Source organism: Erpetoichthys calabaricus, chromosome 2, assembly GCF_900747795.2.
Source record: "Erpetoichthys calabaricus chromosome 2, fErpCal1.3, whole genome shotgun sequence".
NCBI classification, from domain to species: Eukaryota; Metazoa; Chordata; class Cladistia; order Polypteriformes; family Polypteridae; genus Erpetoichthys; species Erpetoichthys calabaricus.
Genome location: NC_041395.2, coordinates 174,359,146 through 174,379,809, shown reverse-complemented (window position 1 = coordinate 174,379,809; position 20,664 = coordinate 174,359,146). Strand labels below are relative to the sequence as shown.

Below are 20,664 nucleotides of genomic sequence, written 5' to 3'. Positions count from 1 at the left end.
TTCTTCTAACACACTAGTCATCCCACACGCACGATCAAACGTGCGAGCTACTGCAAAACTCCGGCTGTGATCTAGTTAGCCTTCCAATTTATATAGACTAAAGAAGGGATTTAAAAAAAAAAAAAAAATTGTATGGGCTGGATGTGGAATTGGAAGAGGATTTTTTACTCACAATGTCACAATCGAAGTGCGTTTGTCTGATATGTCAATCTATCATTGCTATTCCAAACAAGGAAAATGTGGAGAGGCACTTTCAAACTGTTCATAAAAACTACGAAACTGACTTCCTTCCGAAGAGCGATCCGAGAAAGGAGAGGGAACTAAAATCGCCGTTAATCGGACAGCCGTCATTTTTCACATTCAGCTGAAGTCTGGGGCTCATGGACAGTTTTGGAACTTACAGAGAAAAAGCTCCCAAAAATGAGGAAATGTGCTGCCTCCTTGACTGCATTATTCGGCTCTACTTATTTATGCGAGTCAGCCTTTTCCCATATGAAGATTATTAAATCCAAGTACTGTAGTGACCATAAATGTATTGAATTGTTATTGTGCCATAAGGGTTATTCAGTTATGCAAGGTATGACAACATATATTTTATGTATAATGTATACTCGGTGTGTGTGTGTGTGTATATATATATATATATATATTCACGGCATTCGTAGTCTGTGTCACAATCTGATTGTATGGGTGGTTACCTATCAGGTAACGCTTGTGGTTGGCCAGCAATCTGCTAACATCCGCCACGGTGCCCTATATATATATATATAATTTTTAATGTAGGTAGATCATTTCGATCTGGTCATTTTAAAAGTAGCTCGCAAGCCGAAAAAGTGTGGACACCCCTGATCTACAGTGAAAAGCAAAAATATTAATAATAAAATGTTTAAAAAAAACAGCAAATACAATACAGACATGCATTCAATTCAAATGCCATATACTCATTTTTATTGTAAGGATTCTAATCTTAATCTGACAGCCCTGATAAAAGCCAAAATGCAGATCTATCTTTTAGATATGAAAGATGACACAGAATATAATACTGTATATGTATGCATGCTACTTGGCAGGTGCAGGGATTTCTTTCTGAAGCACCAATCCCGAGGAATGAAAATCCACTGAAATATTGGAACAACTGGAGTCGGTTTCCTACCATTGCCAAAGTAGCATGCAAGTTCCTGTCAGCCCCATGTACTAGCGTGGATAGCGAGAGATTATTCAGTTTGGCTTCTAATGTGATCAACGAAAAGAGAAACAGAATTTCCTGTGACAAGGCAGAGATGCTTTTGTTTGTTAAGAAAAACCTCCACATCATGCTTAAAAAATAGAAAAGAATGATAAGCCTCCAGAAAAAAAAAGTTACTTATTTCTTTACTGTTGTACGCTTTTCTGATTTTTAAAATTATAGATTGGTTAGATTTATTCCATCAAAAAAGAAAGAAAAAATGTTACGTGGTAAACTATTTAATACTGCAGACTGTACAACAAAGGATCAGATAGCCAGTCAAATGTGATTGAGCAGAAGCCATTTTAATGATTGTAAATAATCTGCAAAAGTTGTTATTCTTAAGTTGTAGTGCTTATTTCATTGTAATTGTACATTTTACCATTTTTTTCAGTTTTCATTTTTTCGATTATTGTTGAATTTGTTGTATTTGTTCCATCAAAAAGAAAGAGAAAAGTTATTTAAAGCAAAAACCTGTAGAACTGTTTCCCATATAACCAACAGGTAGCCAGCTAAATGTGGCAGATATCATTTGTTTTTAATGATTGAATGTGGTGTGCAAAATTGTTATACAAATAAATGTTCACTTTGTCTGTAATTCTTGTCCAGACAGATCAAGTCTCATTTTTCTCTGTATCTTATAAATATGTATATCGGCATCGGTAGATAAGTACATAGACATTATCGGATATCGGCATCGGCCCAAAATTCCCATATCGGTGCATCCCTAATCACTGCGCTTCTTAAACTGACTTCCTCTGCACTAAGAGAAGACAGCGATCACCATACAGAATCCATTCACTTCATGATATTCCTGCTTTCTGAAAATTTAGAATGCTAAGATAAATACTTGATATCATTTTCATGATGAAATGCATTAAAGCAGGTATTACACATGCACGGTAGTGAGGCGGTAGTGCTGCTCCCTCGCAGTAAGGGGTCCCCAGGTGTATGTGCAGTGTAGAGAACTTTATGGCAGGTGTGACGAGGCTCCAACAAACTGGATGTATGAATAGCTATCGCACAGATTTAACTTAAATATTGTGTAAATGTTGGGTTTGTGATCTGCTGGTCGGAGACACGAACACAGAATTCAATGCATGTTCTTCTGAGCGGGCAATCTTTATTGCATGCATGCTGTCTCTATCTGACGTAGGCTACCAAAACCCCAGTTCCTATCCTTGCTTTTTCTTTCACCACATAACCAATCACCACACGATAAACGTCTTTGTGAAATTAAAACTAGTTATAAACTTAGCCCACGGAGTGTTCAGAACTTTAAAAATATCTTCGTTATACATGTTTAATTATGCCATCCATTCAGAGTTGCGCCCATCTCTGAACGAGTCGCCAGCACATCGCAGGATGAATACAAGCAAAACATACACTAGCAGGGTCAATATAGCACAACAAAACCCCACATCCTACATGACTTTGAAAGGAAACTGAAGCGCCGAGTAAACCCACCAGAAAAACATGCAAATGCAAGGCAGGCACGCCGCCGTGCCCCCATATGATTAATGCATGCTTTAATGCATTTCACCATGAAAATTATATTAAGTATTTATTTTAGCATTCTAAATGTTCAGAGAGAAGGAAGATCATGAAGTGAATGTATTCTTGACTACAGATTGCTGCCGGCGTCTCCTCTTAGTGCAAGAAGAAGTCAGTTTAAGAATCACTTAACACAAAGCATTTAATGTGCTATATAACTTATGACGGGGTTTGAGAAAATCTAGTAAATTAAATATTCATTTTACGATGAAGTTTAGTTTACGATGTTCTACTTTAATGACAAATTACAAGAATAAAGTCAACATGTCGACTTTAATCTTGACATAAACGGCGAGAATAAAGTCAACATGTCGTCACACTATTACACAGTACCCGGGTACATTACACTGTATTGAAAACAAATAAAACAAGTACAACTTGGCTTGCAGTATTATCCAGTAGTATAGAAACAGTATTTACACATCTGACCTTTTAAAAGTAAAGTATCTCCAGGCTCTCTGTCCATTTTCACCGCACAGCATTCCTATGCTACCGCCCACTATTTGGTGGTGTAGCAGTGAAAAAGAGCCCTAGTGCAACAAATCTGTGTTTTTCGGTGTAGCAGTGAAAAAGGTCCCCACTTGAACAGTTTCCCGCTGCGCCACATTCCGAATGTCATTTAGGCAATTTAAACCGGTGTTGCGGTATAAGAAAAATCCATATCATAAAAAAAATAAAAAACGGTTTTCGGTATGAACCGGTATACCGCCCAGCACTAATCTCGATGGATAAAAGCTGACACATAAGCACTGGTGAATCAGCCTTCTTGGTATCTCATTGTCACTTGAATTTTTTTTTTTGAGTGTTCCTGCTCATGCTGAATTAGTATGCACCTTATGGTCCATGATGTCAAAGCCACACTTGCAAATATCAGAGACATAGGTACAGAGAGAGTTGAGAGATACAGTAATCCCTCGCTATATCGCGCTTCGCCTTTCGTGGCTTCACTCCATCGCGGATTTTATATGTAAGCATATTTAAATATATATCACGGATTTTTCGCTGCTTCGCGTTTTTCTGCGGACAATGGGTCTTTTAATTTCTGGTACATGCTTCCTCAGTTGGTTTGCCCAGTTGATTTCATACAAGGGACGCTATTGGCAGATGGCTGAGAAGCTACCCAACTTACTTTCTCTCTCTCTCTCTTGCGCTGACGTAGGGGGGTGTGAGCAGGGGGGCTGTTCGCACACCTAGACGATACGGACGCTCGTCTAAAAATGCTGAAAGATTATCTTCACATTGCTATCTTTTGTGCAGCTGCAGCTGCTTCCTGAAACGACATGCTGAACGGTGCTTCGCATACTTAAAAGTATGAAGGGCACGTATTGATTTTTTTATCTGTCTCTATCTCTCTCTCTCTCTGCTCCTGACGGAGGGGGTGTGAGCTGCCGCCTTCAACAGCTTTGTGCCGTGGTGCTTCGCATACTTAAAAGCCAAACAGCTCTATTGATTTGTTTGCTCCTTTGAAGAGGAAGATATGTTTGCATTCTTTTAATTGTGAGACTGAACTGTCATCTCTGTCTTGTCATGGAGCACAGTTTAAACTTTTGAAAAAGAGACAAATGTTTGTTTGCAGTGTTTGAATAACGTTCCTGTCTCTCTACAACCTCCTGTGTTTCTGCGCAAATCTGTGACCCAAGCATGACAATATAAAAATAACCATATAAACATATGGTTTCTACTTCGCGGATTTTCTTATTTCGCGGGTGGCTCTGGAACGCAACCCCCGCGATGGAGGAGGGATTACTGTATAGCAGAGTTGAACTCAGATAATGACGAGGGTTATACATCGGAGAAAGCATGCACGTGACACTTTTGCTGCCGCTGTACTTGTATATAAAAGCCAGATTGAATGTTACAGTATATACCTATTTACCTTGATTTATTTACATACTTCCTACAGCGTAAAGTTACAAGTAGACTGCAGAGCTTCCTGTGTTTGATTGACACAGGCATGTTCAAAAAATACATATGTAATGCCACGGAAAGTGCATGCAGACACTTCATTTTGCAAGCAATGGCACGAGAATGCAGTCAGACACATACACCGTCCAGATCTAAACACTAGCGTGGAGAGTCGCTCGCATACTGAAGAGTCTATAGCTGCAGGTGGAAGCTGCCATCGCTGTACTTTGTATAAAAGCCAGATTGAATGTTATATACCTGTTTACCTTGATTTATTTACTTACTTCCTACAGCGTAAAGTCAGAAGTAGACTGCAGAGCTTCCTGTGTTTGATCGACACGGGCATGTTCCAAAAATACATATGTAATGCCACGGAAAGTATGTGCTGACATTTAATTTCACAAGCAATGGCACGAGAATGCAGTCTGACTTCTTTTTTGGGCACATACACCATCTAGATCTAAACACTAGCATGGAGAGTCGCTTGCATACTGAAGAGTCTATAGCTGCACGTGGATGCTGCCGTCGCTGTACTGTGTATATAAAAGCCAGATTGAATGTTACTTACCTTGATTTATTTACTTTATCTTCCTACAGCGTAAAGTCACAAGTAGACTGCAGAGCTTCCCATGTACATGTATGAAGTACAGCGACGGCAGAAGTGTGACGTGCATTCTTTTTCTGATGTAGAACCCTCCTCATCATCTGAGTTCATCTCTGTTATAGTGCGTCTTTATGTGAAAACATCAGTGTCACATGGGGATGCATAAACGTGACTGGGAGAATCAAACTGAATTTAAAAAAAAAAAAAACAAAGCTAACCTTTACAAGTACCATAAATTTACACCAGCCTTTACAGTCTCAAAACAAATTTGTTTTTATTCTAAAATAGTAAGAATAAGAGCAGCTCACTTCTCAAAACTGAGTAATCCAGGGTCGAATTCAGGGACCTTTTGATTACCAGTCAGCAGTTCTTACCGTTGCGCCACCAAAGCAGGCATATTAAAAACGTGTCAATGTTGCACCCTATTGCGGGTTCTTTTTCTGCAGTTATATTCTTGAATAAAAGTGTACTGGTTTTGTTTTACTTGTACCTTTTGTGAAAGTGTTTATTTGATATTTGGACTTCAGGCTACACACATTATATGCTTCTTGTCAACATTTTGTCAATTATTATTAAAACATGAAAAATATTTGTTTTAATGATGTGTTTACATAGATTGTTGTAGACACGGAACACACATGAAATGCATGTGTTCCAAATAACGATATAGCATTTACTCTATACAACTCTAAGCAACTAACATGCAGGTAAATAGACTTGAGCTGAGAAAACTTTGCGTGGCTTATTGACACATTTACAAGACTAAAGACGCTGACGGAGAGGTGAGAAGGGATTTAAGGTGGGACCGATTAACGAATTTTTTTTGTGTTTAGTGGGTACTAGCAAAATACCCCCGCTTCGTAGAGGAGAAGTAGTGTGTTAAAGAGGTTATGCAAACATATATATACATATCTACATATACACATATCTCCATATACATATATATATATAGATAGATAGATAGATAGATAGATATATAAATAATGAGAGAGAGAATCCACCCCCCCACTCCCAACACCCAATCCGCGCGATTCACAGTGGCAAAGTACTGCTTTTAAATTTTTATTAAGAAGAAAAGAAAACCTTTTTAAATTGAGGGAAAATATACGAATAACAATTGTTAAGGATCTGTTTTTTTGTGAAGCTGCCTTTACACAGCCTCTCCGCTGTTTTATAAACGAACGCCATATAAGGCCGTCCTTTCTCCTTGCTTAGCGGTTCTGTATTGTTTTATTGTTCGTTTATTACGATTGTTATAGTTATTGTGTAGCTATTTGAGACTCACTTTTCTGTTCAGGTACCCATTTCCTTTATGTAATCCGCGGATTCTCCGCTATTTTTTGTTCGTTTATTACAATTAGTTATTTATTGATTCCCTTCTTTAGCTGACTGCCTGCTCATATAAGGCGCTCTGCTGTTTTTTTGTGAAGCAGCCTTTACACAGCTTCTCCGCTGTTTTATAAACGAACGCCATATAAGGTCATCCTTTTTCCTTGCTTCGCCAAGGAAGCAGCCTTTTTATTTAATCCACGGGTTCTCCGCTGTTTTATTGTTTGTTTATTACGATTGTTATAGTTCTCTTTGTATACCACGTTGTCAGTTCAGCACTCCGGTTGTAATATGACCAAGCTGTGCAAGCTTACTGTTGAGAATGCAACGTATAGTTGTACAGGAAAACAGCAATCTTGCCTCAAATCAATGGCAACCTTTTATAGGTCTATGAACTTAATTTAAACTTTAGGTGTACACGGTGCTTTGTTTCCGAAGTACCTGCACTCATGAAAATGTCTGTATGCGTCAGTCGCTTCATATTCTTTTCCTACATTATCAATTCTGTAATGTGTTTTTTGAACAGGTTTGATTCATCGAAGTGATCACTCGGGCTGCGTTCAGTCAGTTCACGTGAGTCGCTCTCTTGTGTGATGTTGCGATGTTCACGGCTTTATTTAATGTTAGCTAAGACCCGGCACTTAAAAGTTTCTCGCTACAGCAATTTTAACTCCGTTACAAAGTGATCCAAAGTCTCGTTTATACCTCGTGTCTTCTCATTAAACTTGTATGTCGCGAATATGGTATTGCAAACGGCAGCGGGAGCGTTTCTATAAACTTAATTTAAACTTACGGTTTACACCGTGCTTTGTTTCCGCAGTAGCTGCACTTATGAATATGCTTGTATGCGTCACTCGCTCGCTTCTTATTGTTTCGCTGCCTTCTCAATTGTGTAATGAATGTTTTCTTCAGCGCTCTTTGGGGCTCTTCCTTGTTTTCTACGTACTGCGTTCACAGTCGGTTCACGTGATTACGTGGGAGACATGATGACGCGATACGCAACTCCGCCTCCCACGGCCATCGAGCTGCAGTTTATTACAGTATATGGACAAAAAAGAGGTTCCAGTTATGACCGTTACGCGTAGAATTTCGAAATGAAACCTGCCTAACTTTTGTAAGTAAGCTGTAAGGAATGAGCCTGCCAAAATTCAGCCTTCCACCTACACGGGAAGTTGGAGAATTAGTGATGAGTGAGTGAGTCAGTGAGGGCTTTGCCTTTTATTAGTATAGATTATTCCTGAAGGAGACAGCGACATTTTTTCTGACTACGGAGTGGAAACAAATCTGAATTGTAAGTGACTTGTTTCGTGCTGTAATAAAGATGAGCTGAAACATTAACTTATTCATTGTATTTATTATTAAGATGAACATGGAGAATCTGCTTGCCGTGCAGAATCTTAATGTGAGATGGCCAACACTCCACATGCTCAAGGACCTGCATGTTAGAGAAGCGATTGAAGAAACAGTCCAGTTTTCATGGTACTAGTTATCGTGAATCAAAAGCAGCTTAACCAGAAGTTCTTTACTCTGAAAGACATACAAACCAGTTTGAAAGAAATAAGCAATTGTCTGAGTGAATTATACAAAGTGTTACAAAATGGTGCCAAATGCTAAGTAATTTACCAAATTTCCAGTTAATTTGTGTTCTCAGCATTTTTAATACAAGAAGACATCTTTACCTCAGAGTCGTATTATTCGGTGACATGACATATTTGATGCTGCACTGGGGTTTTCATCAGCTGGCTCTTCAAGCATTGGCTGTGGGTCATGTTTATTCTGTATATTATTCAGCAAACACCCCTCCTTCTTTGCTATATTGTGTAAAACACAGCAGGCTAATTTTAATTTGCCCACCTTTTCTGGTGAATGTAAAAGACTGCTATCCTATGTATCTGAGTATAGCCATTGTGCCTTCAAAATTCCATTGTTGCGCTCGATAACAGTCTGCACTGTTAAGTGTGCATTATTATAAGTCCATTCCTGTGGCGTCTGTGGGTTGTTCATAAGTGTCATAAACCTTATATTCAATGAATAACACCTGTCCCCTGTGAATTTAAATACAAATAAGTACAATTTCATATATAAGAGAAACTTTTACCAGCTGTCTTGCACAGCTTCTTGTTCCAGACATGTGCCAACAGAACTGTGCTGCAGAATGAAACTGTTGTGCTTACCGCAGGGCCATTGAGCAGTGACATTGAGTATTACACAATTTGCACCACATATAAGCTGCACATTGACAAAATGTCAATGCCAAAGTGTTTTCTATTCATATATGCAAATGCATCATTGGATGGAGTTTTGATGCATACATGTGTGCAGTCTAATGAACCAATGACCCTGTGTAGGTTGGCCAGCTCGTAAAAACATTGTCTAACTTCCACTTGCCCTTCCCCACCAGATGAGAACTAGATATAATCCTGCATCAGTGTTAATATGCAGTTAAGTAGTCCTGGTAATATGTAGCTCATAGATGGCAGAGAAATCCCAGACCTGTTGGCAGTCCCGCTGAAATGTCCCTGTAGCCAGAAAGCCAAGTGTTGACAGAACTTCCAGATGTACAGGTATTGCATGGCTTCTTGTAGCTGTTCTTTTAAGAGTAGAATCCATAATAGTGCATAAATGCACCAGAAGAGTTCTGGCTAGTATAAAATGGCTAATCAACCATTCATCACTCTCTGCCAACACATCAGTGCAATCGTCGAATCTGCATTATCTCCACAGTGTGATCTGGGCCAAATCATGCAGTAGTGCCAGATTTGCTATTGTTATGTTCAATCCAGTCAGGTTCAGATAGATGTCCTTTTATAAGAAAAAAACACTATGTTAGGTGCAGACCTGTGTGATGTGTTTACTGAAAAATAAGACAACTGTGTTGTTAAATAATCATTAAACTAGTACCTAATTTGACAGATTTTGTTGAAGGATTTGAGATGATGTAATTTGTAATTTGCATATTTGTACAGTATTTTATTCACTTAATGTATTTTCTTCAAATTGCATTCATATATCATGCTTTTTATTATTTACACATTCACTCTGCTTGGTCCTGAGCATGTGTATGATCTGTTAATTTTTACAAAGACCTAACTAAAACATTATAAAGCGTCCATAGAGGGAAAATCTGGTATTTATCAAACAGATTTGTTCTGTTCCGGTTTCGTGATTGAGTCCCAATGTCGAAGGATATGTGCAGTACTAAAAAGTAATGGTTAACATACCAAGTACTAGAATATTATATGCTAGTAGAAGTTAATCAAGGTTTTACTCATTTTTACCATTTTTGATTTAATCAGTGTTGTCTGATTTTACTTTTACAAATAGTGATGGCATGTCTTTCTATATTGTTAATTGCTAAACATATTCTTAAGTTTTTGTGACTTGTAATGGCCATCATTTAGACATAGAAATAAATCTTTATATTGAGAGGGCCTGTTCTCATTTATGGTGTATAATGTAGCTTCTTTAGTTAAGAGTCCTTACATTTTGTTTAGTGATGACAGTTATTTGTGCAAAGCTTTTATCATGTTCACTTTATATCTTTACATTTTAAGTTAGCTTTTTCCCACAATGTATATTAATTTTTACTTTTTTAGGTGTTCTGCACTTATAACAATGGCAACAGAGATTGGCTCACCACCTCGGTTTTTCCACATGCCTCGGTTCCAGCACCAGGCACCTCGACAGCTCTTCTACAAACGGCCTGATTTTGCTCAACAACAAGCCATGCAGCAGCTCACCTTTGATGGAAAGCGCATGAGGAAAGCTGTTAACCGCAAAACAATTGACTATAATCCCTCTGTAATCCGCTACCTAGAGGTTAGTGTTTTTTTTTTTTTTTTAATAAATAACAGGCATTTAAGGTGAAGTATAGTGATCCCTCGCTATATCGCGCTTCGCCTTTCGCGGCTTCACTCTATCGCGGATTTTATATGTAAGCATATTTAAAAATATATCGCGGATTTTTTGCTGGTTCGCGGATTTCTGCGGACAATGGGTCTTTTAATTTCTGGTACATGCTTCCTCAGGTGGTTTGCCCAGTTGATTTCATACAAGGGACGCTATTGGCAGATGGCTGAGAAGAAACCCAACTTACTTTTCTCTCTCTCTCTCTTGCGCTGACTTTCTCTGATCCTGACGTAGGGGGATTGAGCAGGGGGGCTGTTCGCACACCAAGACGATACGGACGCTCGTCTTAAAAATGCTGAAAGATTATCTTCACGTTTCTATCTTTTGTGCAGCTGCTTCCTGAACCGACATGCCCGGTGCTTCGCATACTTAAAAGCTCGAAGGGCACGTATTGATTTTTGCTTGAAAAACAAACTCTGTCTCTCTCTCTATCTCTTCCTGCTCCTGACGGAGGGGGTGTGAGCTGCCGCCTTCAACAGCTTTGTGCCGTGGTGCTTCGCATACTTAAAAGCCAAACAGCCCTATTGATTTGTTTGCTTTCCTTCGTCTTTTTGACATTCTGTGCTCCTGATGCGCACTCCTTTGAAGAGGAAGATATGTTTGCATTCTTTTAATTGTGAGACGGAACTGTGATCTCTGTCTTGTCATGGAGCACAGTTTAAACTTTTGAAAAAGAGACAAATGTTTGTTTGCAGTGTTTGAATAACGTTCCTGTCTCTCTACAACGTTCTGTGTTTTTGTGCAAATCTGTGACCCAAGCATGACAATATAAAAATAACCATTTAAACATATGGTTTCTACTTCGCGGATTTTCTTATTTCGCGGGTGGCTCTGGAACGCAACCCCCGCGATGGAGGAGGGATTACTGTATATAAAATAAAAGTACTACCAGATTTACCTAGTTTAATATTAAAACCCACACTACAACAAAAAAAAAAGCGGGTTTAAAGTTCATTGTGATATTTAATTTTAGACAATTTTGGTTCAGATTGTCTAGCACTTTCTAGCAACTGAGATGTGTTGTTCATATTTGAAGATTTTTATCCCCTTTGTGTTTGCTAAGAATGATGCCAACACCATGTATTCTTGTATTTGAAGAGCAAGGATTATAATTCTGTCATTGTTGCTTTTTATTTCAGTTAAGTGAAATATCTTGCCTGATGATTAAGTACCATCAATTCATTTTAGATTCCTTGTGACTGTATAGATTCACTGTCTACAGAATACCCTATCTTCTTTTTGGGTCTTAGGTTTCTCAATAGCTTGTTTGCTGCAGTTGTGATCAGAGGTGTCAATCCTCTTTTCATCCTGTTTCTTCAAAGTCCAGCTTTCACATCTGTACAATGTCTCAGAAAAAAACATCATGTGAAAAATGCTGATCTTTGTTTCCTGGATCTACCGTAAAGATAATATCTTGACTGCTTATCCTCTGCTGTTAGTTTCTGTCCTCTAGGATCAATCATTATCTACCATTTCTATTTCTTCACCATCAGGTCTAAAATTGGCTACTGTGCCTGTTATACATTTTTTGTGTATGTGTGTGTGTTTATTCATACTTCCATGTTCTCATCTTGTTCCTTTACTTTCATTTTTAGAGTCTGCAAGTCTTGTTAATTTTAGATTGTTAATATTTCTTCCCACCATTTTGAATTCTTGTTTATCTTCTTCCAGCCCAACCTCTCTAAATTCAATTTATATACTGAAAATTTAATGAAACAGCTACAGTGTCCTAGTCAAAAGAAAATGACAAGCTGAGGTGAAGTTGTTTGTGAACTTTGAAAATTGAATTACTTTGTTTTAAGTTCACTGAGTGCATAATTAATTTTTCTCTTGTAACTAATAATAAGCTATAAACAATAACTTGCAGCATATATGGATTTTACAAAAAGATACAAATGTAATGTTCATTTATATTTTGTCTAGAGCAGCTCTTAAAATCCTGGGATACCTCTGTGACAGCAAATATTCATTCCAATTAGTTTTGGAACTCAATTATTCAGTCTTAAATCTGATGTAATTGTTTAATCAGCTGGTCAATCTTTGTCTCTTATTTTGGATTCATACAGATGTGCCAATATGATGTTTACATCTCAGAAGTCTATTTTGCCATAGACGTAAATGCTTTTTTTTTTTTTTTTTAAACCATATTCTTTCTAATTTACCTGAACATGGAAATTGCCCCTTTAATTTTATCCAGATACTAACAGAGACAGGTCACTTTTCTTAAAACAGATAAACAGAAAAAAAACACTAGCTAATATTAACCAGTGGTTCTGATAGGTGAGTTTGCAGTTGCAAAGCCACCCAACTGCTCTGAGTATGAAACTCCTTCAAGCTCCTGTCCAATATCTCAGAATGAACTGCTTGCCATCTCTTCCTCCTCATCTTCTGTGTTGCATCTTTTCTTTCTGAAATATTTGTGATCACTTGTATTGTTTGTTCCTTAATTTGATTTCAGAAGTATCCATCCTTGTATCTTTTTCAAATGAAAACAAGTATAATTATTACTAGTTAAATATATTTCAAAAGCTGCCTGTATGTATTTATTAAGAAAAAAACAATTTTTACTAGTACCTAAATTTCTTAATCATAACATGCAAAACAAGTACGTAGGTATTTCTTTTTAAGGGTAAAGATAAGTAATTGCCAACATACAGAAGTTGTCACTACAGGTACTTTTGGTGACAGCAAAAGCTGTTCACTACTCACTAGGCATAAGTATTATGTTTTAAATTAAGCATAATATGACTAAATATTTCTGAATATTAAAAAAAAAAAATTAAAATGCATGATTAGTCACTGCTGACATTTCATAACTTAGTTACAGAACCTAGTAGGTTATGCTTTGGATTTAGCACTAGAGGATGGCCATTAACAATATCCACTTTAACATGAGTGCAGTTGCATTTTCTCTCAACATACAAGACTCGACAAAAGAGAAGGCAAAAGCTTCCTGTAGGGCTGTGGCAACTTTAAGGTAAGCTGCAGAAGGGTTACTTGTCCTGACACCTGTGTAGTTTTGAAAAGCGAGTGAAGTGATGGCAGTAGCATGTTTGAAATCAACCTGTTTCGTTCATGAGTTTGGCAAAATTTGCCATCATGATAAAACGCTAATTTTGAATGGCAGAATTCACCAAAACATAATTCGCAGGGATTATGCTGTGTCACCAGTGACCATCTTTGCTGAATATTTTTTTTGGAAATTAACTGGGCAGCTGGCTTATACAGACATGTTTTTCCCAACACCCCCTTGATGATTTTCAAGGCCATCGTGACATCACTTAGCTATAGCAGCCATGCACAGAACTTTCATGCATATATTTAATAAGATCACTGCTGATTTGCTTCATGCATGTGTTAATGCCTCAACCCGATTGGTGCTCTTATCGAATTTCTATCCCACATGAGTTTAAATAAAAATAAACTTGAAATATTTCAGTTTGATGGGTACATTAACTGTCCATAATAAGTACTGATACCAGATATATTATGTTACACTGATCCCTGTGCTGCCAGCAGAGTACTACATGGCTAATTTGTGTGCATAATTAGCCATGCCTCCTGCTACAATCTCAGAACAAGCCTTAAAGGAGCTTTCCCCTCCTTACAAAACAGGAGAAAAGGTGAAATAACAAAAAGATTTATTACTATTAACTTATAAATTGAAAAAAATGCAAAACTTCTACACAGATGCATAGAAATAAAAAAGACATTCTAGGTATGCCCAGTGCTATGTCTTCAAACAATTGAACGAGAGTGTGCTATGCTTGCCTCTACGAGTGTGTCTCAGATTGGAACCGTGTGTGTGCGATGATCTATATTTTATTCACTTATTGCTAGTTTGTGGCCATTTCTTGTATTTTGTTTGTGGTACTTGTTCACTCTTCATCATTTGTTGTTTGTGGTATGGTGGCAAATTGGTTAGCCCTGAGCCTCACAGCTCAAATCACATCTGTGGCCACAATAATTGGTCTATCACAGGGGCCTCCCAACACGTCGCTTGCGAGTTACCGGTAGCTTGCAACCCCTTTCCAAGTAGCTTGCCAAAGGGTTAATGAATCCTAAATAAATTTGAAAACTTGGTTAGTTAAATTTGATTAGTCACTCGGCAAACCAACTTGCATGCATATCCAATCAAATTCATAGGTGCCTCATGCGCTGCTGTCAAGCTTGATGAATCAGTGGTGATGTGAGATGGGCAGCAACCATAGCTGCGGCAGGTACCTATACCAATAAGAGGCTAAAAACATACTATTTTCATGAAGAGTGGGAAAGAGAGTTTTGTTTCACAAATGTAAATAAGTGTGTGTGCCAGTCGGTAAAAGATGTAACGTGTAGTGCCATTTCATCAAGGTCCACAGCAACTTTTCACTGGACTTTCCTGCGGGTAGCAGTCTACAAAAAGAAGATGGAGCCAAAAACAACTCTTTAAAGACAACAGTCTCTGTTCACTAAACATTTAAAGAAGGCCCAATGCAGTGACAGAGGCTTCTTTTAAAGTGGAACACATCTTAAAGAAGCAAAAAAAGCCCTTCACCGATGGTGGGATTATAAAGGAGGCTATGACTGCAGTGGCTGAAACATTATTCAGGGACCATAAAATTAAGACAGAAATTTTGTCTGCCATTGCTGATGTACAACTTGGAGCAAATACTGTGGCAAGGAGAGTGTCTATGGATGCGGTAAAACAGCTGAAATCAGACATGCAGAGGTGCAAATGGTTTTCATTTCAGTGTGATGAGTCTGTCGACTCCAGTGATACAGCCCAGCCGGCTGTTTTCATTCGGATAGTGTTTGGTGACATTTCCACCAAAGAAGAGTTTTTGACCTTACTTAATATTTACAATGCAGTGAAGGACTACTTTGTAGAAAAAAGATCCCTGTTGAAAAGCTGGTGTCTGTGACAACTGACGGAGCATCTGCTATGACAGGTTGTCACTCAAGATTTATTGTGCAATGCAAAGCGGACCTGGACTTTCCTAAGTGCAACTCTCATTACATCATTCACCAACAGGCTATATCCGCAAAAGTTGTGAAATTATCTCGTGGCACCTGTTTTTAAGATCATCAACTCCATTTGAGCAAAGGCAAAGCAACACCTGAGTTTCAAGCTGTGCTCTGTGGAGTATGGGCGGAGTGGTGGCTCTGAGGCTAGGGATCTGCACTGGCAATCGGATGGTTGTTGGTTCGAATCCCATAAATGCCAATAGGGACTCTGCTCTGTTGGGCCCTTCAGCAAGGCACTTAACCTGCAATTGCTGAGCGCTTTGAGTAGTGAGAAAAGCGCTATATAAATGCAAAGAATTATTATTATTATGGGGATCTCCTCCTCCACAAAGAAGTCAGATGTCTAAGTCTGGGTAAGATACTGAAGCGCATTCTTTCCTTGCTGGGTGAAATCAAGGCTTTTTGAAAATGAGGGAGGAAGATACCACCCTATTATCTGATGCAGAGTGCCTACTTGAGCTTGGTTTCCTAACAGATGTAACTGAGAAAATTAACCACCTGAACCTACAGTTACAAGGCAAATATAAAAAATGTATCTGACATGATCAGTGCTGTTAAAGCATTCAGTGCAAAACTGTCATTGTACATCCAGCAAGTGAAAAACAAAAGGGTTTCGGCACTTCCCCTCTGTCTCAAAGATGCTGGAAAGTCACACAGGTGCAGCCTGTGTTTTAAACGTTTCCAGGTATTGTGACCTCTTGTCGGGGCTCGGATAGGAGTTTGCAGACAGATTCAGTGACTTAGAGAAACTTGAGCCCGGTGTGACATTTATGGCCAACCCCTTCATGGATGTGGACATAAGTGAGATTTCAGGACAGGTTGCTGAACATTTCTGTGTTGATGCTGTAGAAATTGAAATTGAGGTTATAATCCTTCAAAATAATGTGCAGTTAAAGTCTCAACAGCATTCTCAGCATTTCTGGAGCTTAGTAGAGCCAGATAACTAAGAATCTTCACCAACCAGCCCTGAAAATGTCTTCTTTGTTTGGGTCTACATACCTCTGTGACAAGAATGTCATCAAATCAAAGTTCAGAACAAGACTGATGGATGAACATTTACAATTATTGGACTGCCAATACGGATGCTCTGTGTAAGAAAGGACAGAGAAAACTATACTTCCTTAGAAGGCTGGCATCCTTCAACATCTGCAATAAGATGCTGCAGATGTTCTACCAGACCGTTGTGGTGAGTGCCGTCTTTTACGCAGTGGTGTGCTGGGGAGGCAGCATAAAGAAGAGAGACACCTCACGCCTGGACAAACTGGTGAGGAAGGCAGCCTCCAGTGTGGGCATGGAGCTGGACAGTTTGACATCTGTGGCAGAGCGACAGGCACTGAGCAGGCTCCTGTCAATCATGGAGAATCCACTGCATCCACTAAACAGTATCATCTCCAGACAGTGGAGCAGCTTCAGCGACAGACTGCTGTCACTGTCCTGCTCCACTGACAGACTGAGGAGATTGTTCCTCCCCCACACTATGCGACTCTTCAATTCCACCCGGGGGGGTTAAACGTTAACATTATACAAAGTTATTGTCTGTCTGTATACCTGCATTGTTATCACTCTTTAATTTAATATTGTCTTTATCAGTATGCTGCTGCTGGAGTATGTGAATTTCCCCTTGGGATTAATAAAGTATCTATCCTATCTATCTCCATAAGGCTACACTCCACTAACTTAAAAAGACTGAATACACATCACACATGCAACTGGACATGAGAATACTCTCTTGAAGTGAAACAGAGACATGTAACAAAATGACAAATGAATAAGTAACATCTACATATGTATTTATAATTGTTTTGTTTTGACAGCATGTTTTAATTCAATAGTGTGAGGTACACTAGTAAGAAATGCATACAGACATACAAAATGCACTTGCAGGTGAACTAAATATTTTTTGTGATGTTTTAATGCAAAATGTGAGTTATGGACACCATGACACCATGAAATGCATTTTAATTCCATGTGTAAATGAACACTAGAATCCCTGAAACCCACGAAAATACTCGTAATGCTGGGCCACTTTAAATTATGCACATCAGCGTCTTTGTTTTGCAAATGTGTCGATCAGCACTGGTAACAGGCAGACTGCTCACCTGTCTCCCACTGTTGGACACAAAATTCTAACAGCTAAACTATCTTTATCTGGGAGTTTGGTGTCTGGAATTTGTAAATAATATATCGTTATGTGGAATACATACATTTCATGTCTACGACTATCTGTGTAAATGTAGGATAACAGGAATGTGAGGCAAAAAATGTTGAACACCCAGCTAAAACTTTTTTCATGTTATAGTAATAATGACAAACTGTTGCGGTGAATTATGTAATGGGTGAAGATTGAAGTCCAAATATCAAGTAAACACATTTCACAAAAGAAATAACAAAACATGTGATCTTATTCAAGTACTGTATATAACTGAAGAAAAATAAATTATTTAATTTACATGTTCCTGTCAATGTTTAAAAACCAAAACCCAAATATAAATTGACACAAACTAGACATGTTCGTTTGGCTGGTAAAGAGGTAACAACTGCTACCTCATAATGAAGAGGTTGCGGGTTGTATCCCGGGTCCTCCCCGCATTTACCGTTTTGAGTTGTGACCTGCTATTATTATTACTATTATATAATTTAAACATACATTTGATTTGAGTCTGTAACACATGGTGTAAGTTTTTGCTACTTGTAAAAGATAATCGCTGAAGGGATATAAGCAGACACACAAACTCTGGTGAATCATGTCTTCTTGGTATCATGTTGTTGAATTTTTTCTTCAGTTTTAATCTTCAATAAAAGCACACTTGTTTTGTTATTTCTTTGTGAAAGTGCTTATTTTATATTCTAGTAACCACTTGAATGACATCAAATCTGTCTCTGCCTCACTTGCTGTCTTGCGCATGCACACACACATCCATGCATGAAAATTATTTGGAAACGCTATGTCATTTGAACACTTATGCACTGATTTGCCTATTATGCATAATGAGCAAAAATCGACCAGTCCCAATCCACCGCTGTTTTATCACTAAAGTGGTTGTCACTAGTGGCAACCAAAGGCCAAAAACTGGTTACCAGTTGCTTCAACCTGATTTCCAGCAGCAGCATGGCAACCATTAATGTCAAACCATGTGCAATGGTTACAGAAGTTGCAAAACCAACTAATGCAGGATAATCTGCGTAAAAAATGTAAGACAGCTGAATCTATGATTAGATTCTTTTGATACTTAACATTTTCACAGGTTTAGTGCTTCTCCTCCCAAAATTGAAGCTTTTATCTGTAAATGAATTCTGACCTCCTGTCGTGATGGGTGATGTATGAAGCTAAACACTTCACATTATCATTTGTTAGTTACTGTATTTAATTTTTAGTGATTTTTTTTTTTTTTTTTTAGAGAAAGTTAATTGTGTTTTCTTGCAGAACAGACATAGTTTCTGATTGTACTGGGGTCTACGGTGAATCGTGCTGGACAACAGTAAACAATGATTTCATGATCAGTGTCAAAATACTGTAGTATGGCATAATGGAGTAATACAGCCTTCATACAGGACCAGTTTAAAATATGTACACTAATACAAAAGGCTGCACTATTTTACCTGTCAAGAGATGTTAGGCAGATTTTTGCAGTAGATTGGCTTCATGAATTTAACGTCCGACAGTCTGTGCATTAAAATAAAAGTCTACAGTTTGACATTTAAAGCTTATTTGAAAAATTATGCTTTTGAGTCGATACTAAATTATTAGTTTCATCTATTATATCAAGTCACACTTCCATCAGGGCATGTAAACAGGCTGCTGTTCCTGTACAATAACTTTAAATATTCCAGCATTCACTAGCAAATATAGCATGTTGCATATGCAAGGAATATAATGGCTTCATGTAGCCTATTGATTTTCTATAATGGTGATTATTTCAATTTATGGTTCACATAAAATACTATTTAAAAGGTGACAGAAAACAATTTGCATGAAAATAGACATTTTTAATTGATACAGCACATTTTTGTTTGATGGATTCTATGTGTTGTTCATAACTGTTGCAAGGAGGATTCTTGAAAAGAAATTTTACAAAGTGGCACGTTAGGTTAACTTGAGTTTCAACATGTCAAAATTCACTTAATATAAAACAAAATTAACTACAATACAGCACACACTTATTTTTTAAGTTGACACGTGATGCAACCTGCTAGTTAGCACTTCAGTTTGTTCTTGTGTTATGTTCATAAAAAATTAAATTAAATTCACCTAAATTTTTGTAATTGATAACAATTTTATTTTAAAAATCAGGAAGTGGTCATATAGCAAGAAAACAATTGAGATGGATCAAGATACATTGGAAAATTTTTCTAATCACATTGACACCCCCTGAATCGTAAACTCATTAAAATATACACAGTAGCTTATGATTCAATGTAGAATTTATCTGTTTGAAACTTTTTATTTTTTTTTCTGTTGTGCATTGCCCATGAAAAGTATTCACCTGTGTGGAAGTTTTCATATTTAATTTGTATACAACACGGAATCACAGTGGATTACATTTGGCTTTAAGGATATAAACATAACTCATGGTGCTTCCAGTTAACAGTCCAAAATGTCATTAAGAAATGCTAGTTAGGGGTTTCATGATACCAGAATTTTCATATTCAATACCAATACCAGTGAAATTTCACAATAATTGATACCTTTTGATAGCATTGGGAGAAATAGAAATTCTGTTCAGCTGCTTTTTATTGGAAATATCTCCATTATTAAAGTGAACAGTATTATACCTTTTTCTGTAATAGAATAAAAAATGTATACAGTAAATACTTGTGCACTTACTTGGCTGACGTCTTAATTCACGGTGACTTACAATACAGTAATCCCTCCTCCATCGCGGGGGTTGCGTTCCAGAGCCACCCGCGAAATAGGAAAATCCGCGAAGTAGAAACCATATGTTTATATGGTTATTTTTAGAATGTCATGCTTGGGTCACAGATTTGCGCAGAAACACAGGAGGTTGTAGAGAGACAGGAACGTTATTCAAACACTGCAAACAAACATTTGTCTCTTTTTCAAAAGTTTAAACTGTGCTCCATGACAAGACAGAGATGACAGTTCTGTCTCACAATTAAAAGAATGCAAACA

The 20,664-nt window shown here is 37.8% G+C and overlaps 1 protein-coding gene across 3 annotated transcripts in view; it reads left to right on the top strand.

Annotated features, from left to right (window-relative positions):
• wdr33 (WD repeat domain 33) overlaps positions 1-20,664 on the top strand; it is a 197,542-nt gene that overhangs the window by 64,968 nt on the left and 111,910 nt on the right. For all 3 annotated transcript variants that reach the window (XM_028793092.2, XM_028793089.2, XM_028793093.2), the window contains exon 2: positions 10,214-10,436. In XM_028793092.2, the coding sequence (XP_028648925.2) occupies positions 10,233-10,436 (204 nt within the window). In that variant the 5' untranslated portion in view covers positions 10,214-10,232. The remainder of the gene's footprint in view (positions 1-10,213; positions 10,437-20,664) is intronic.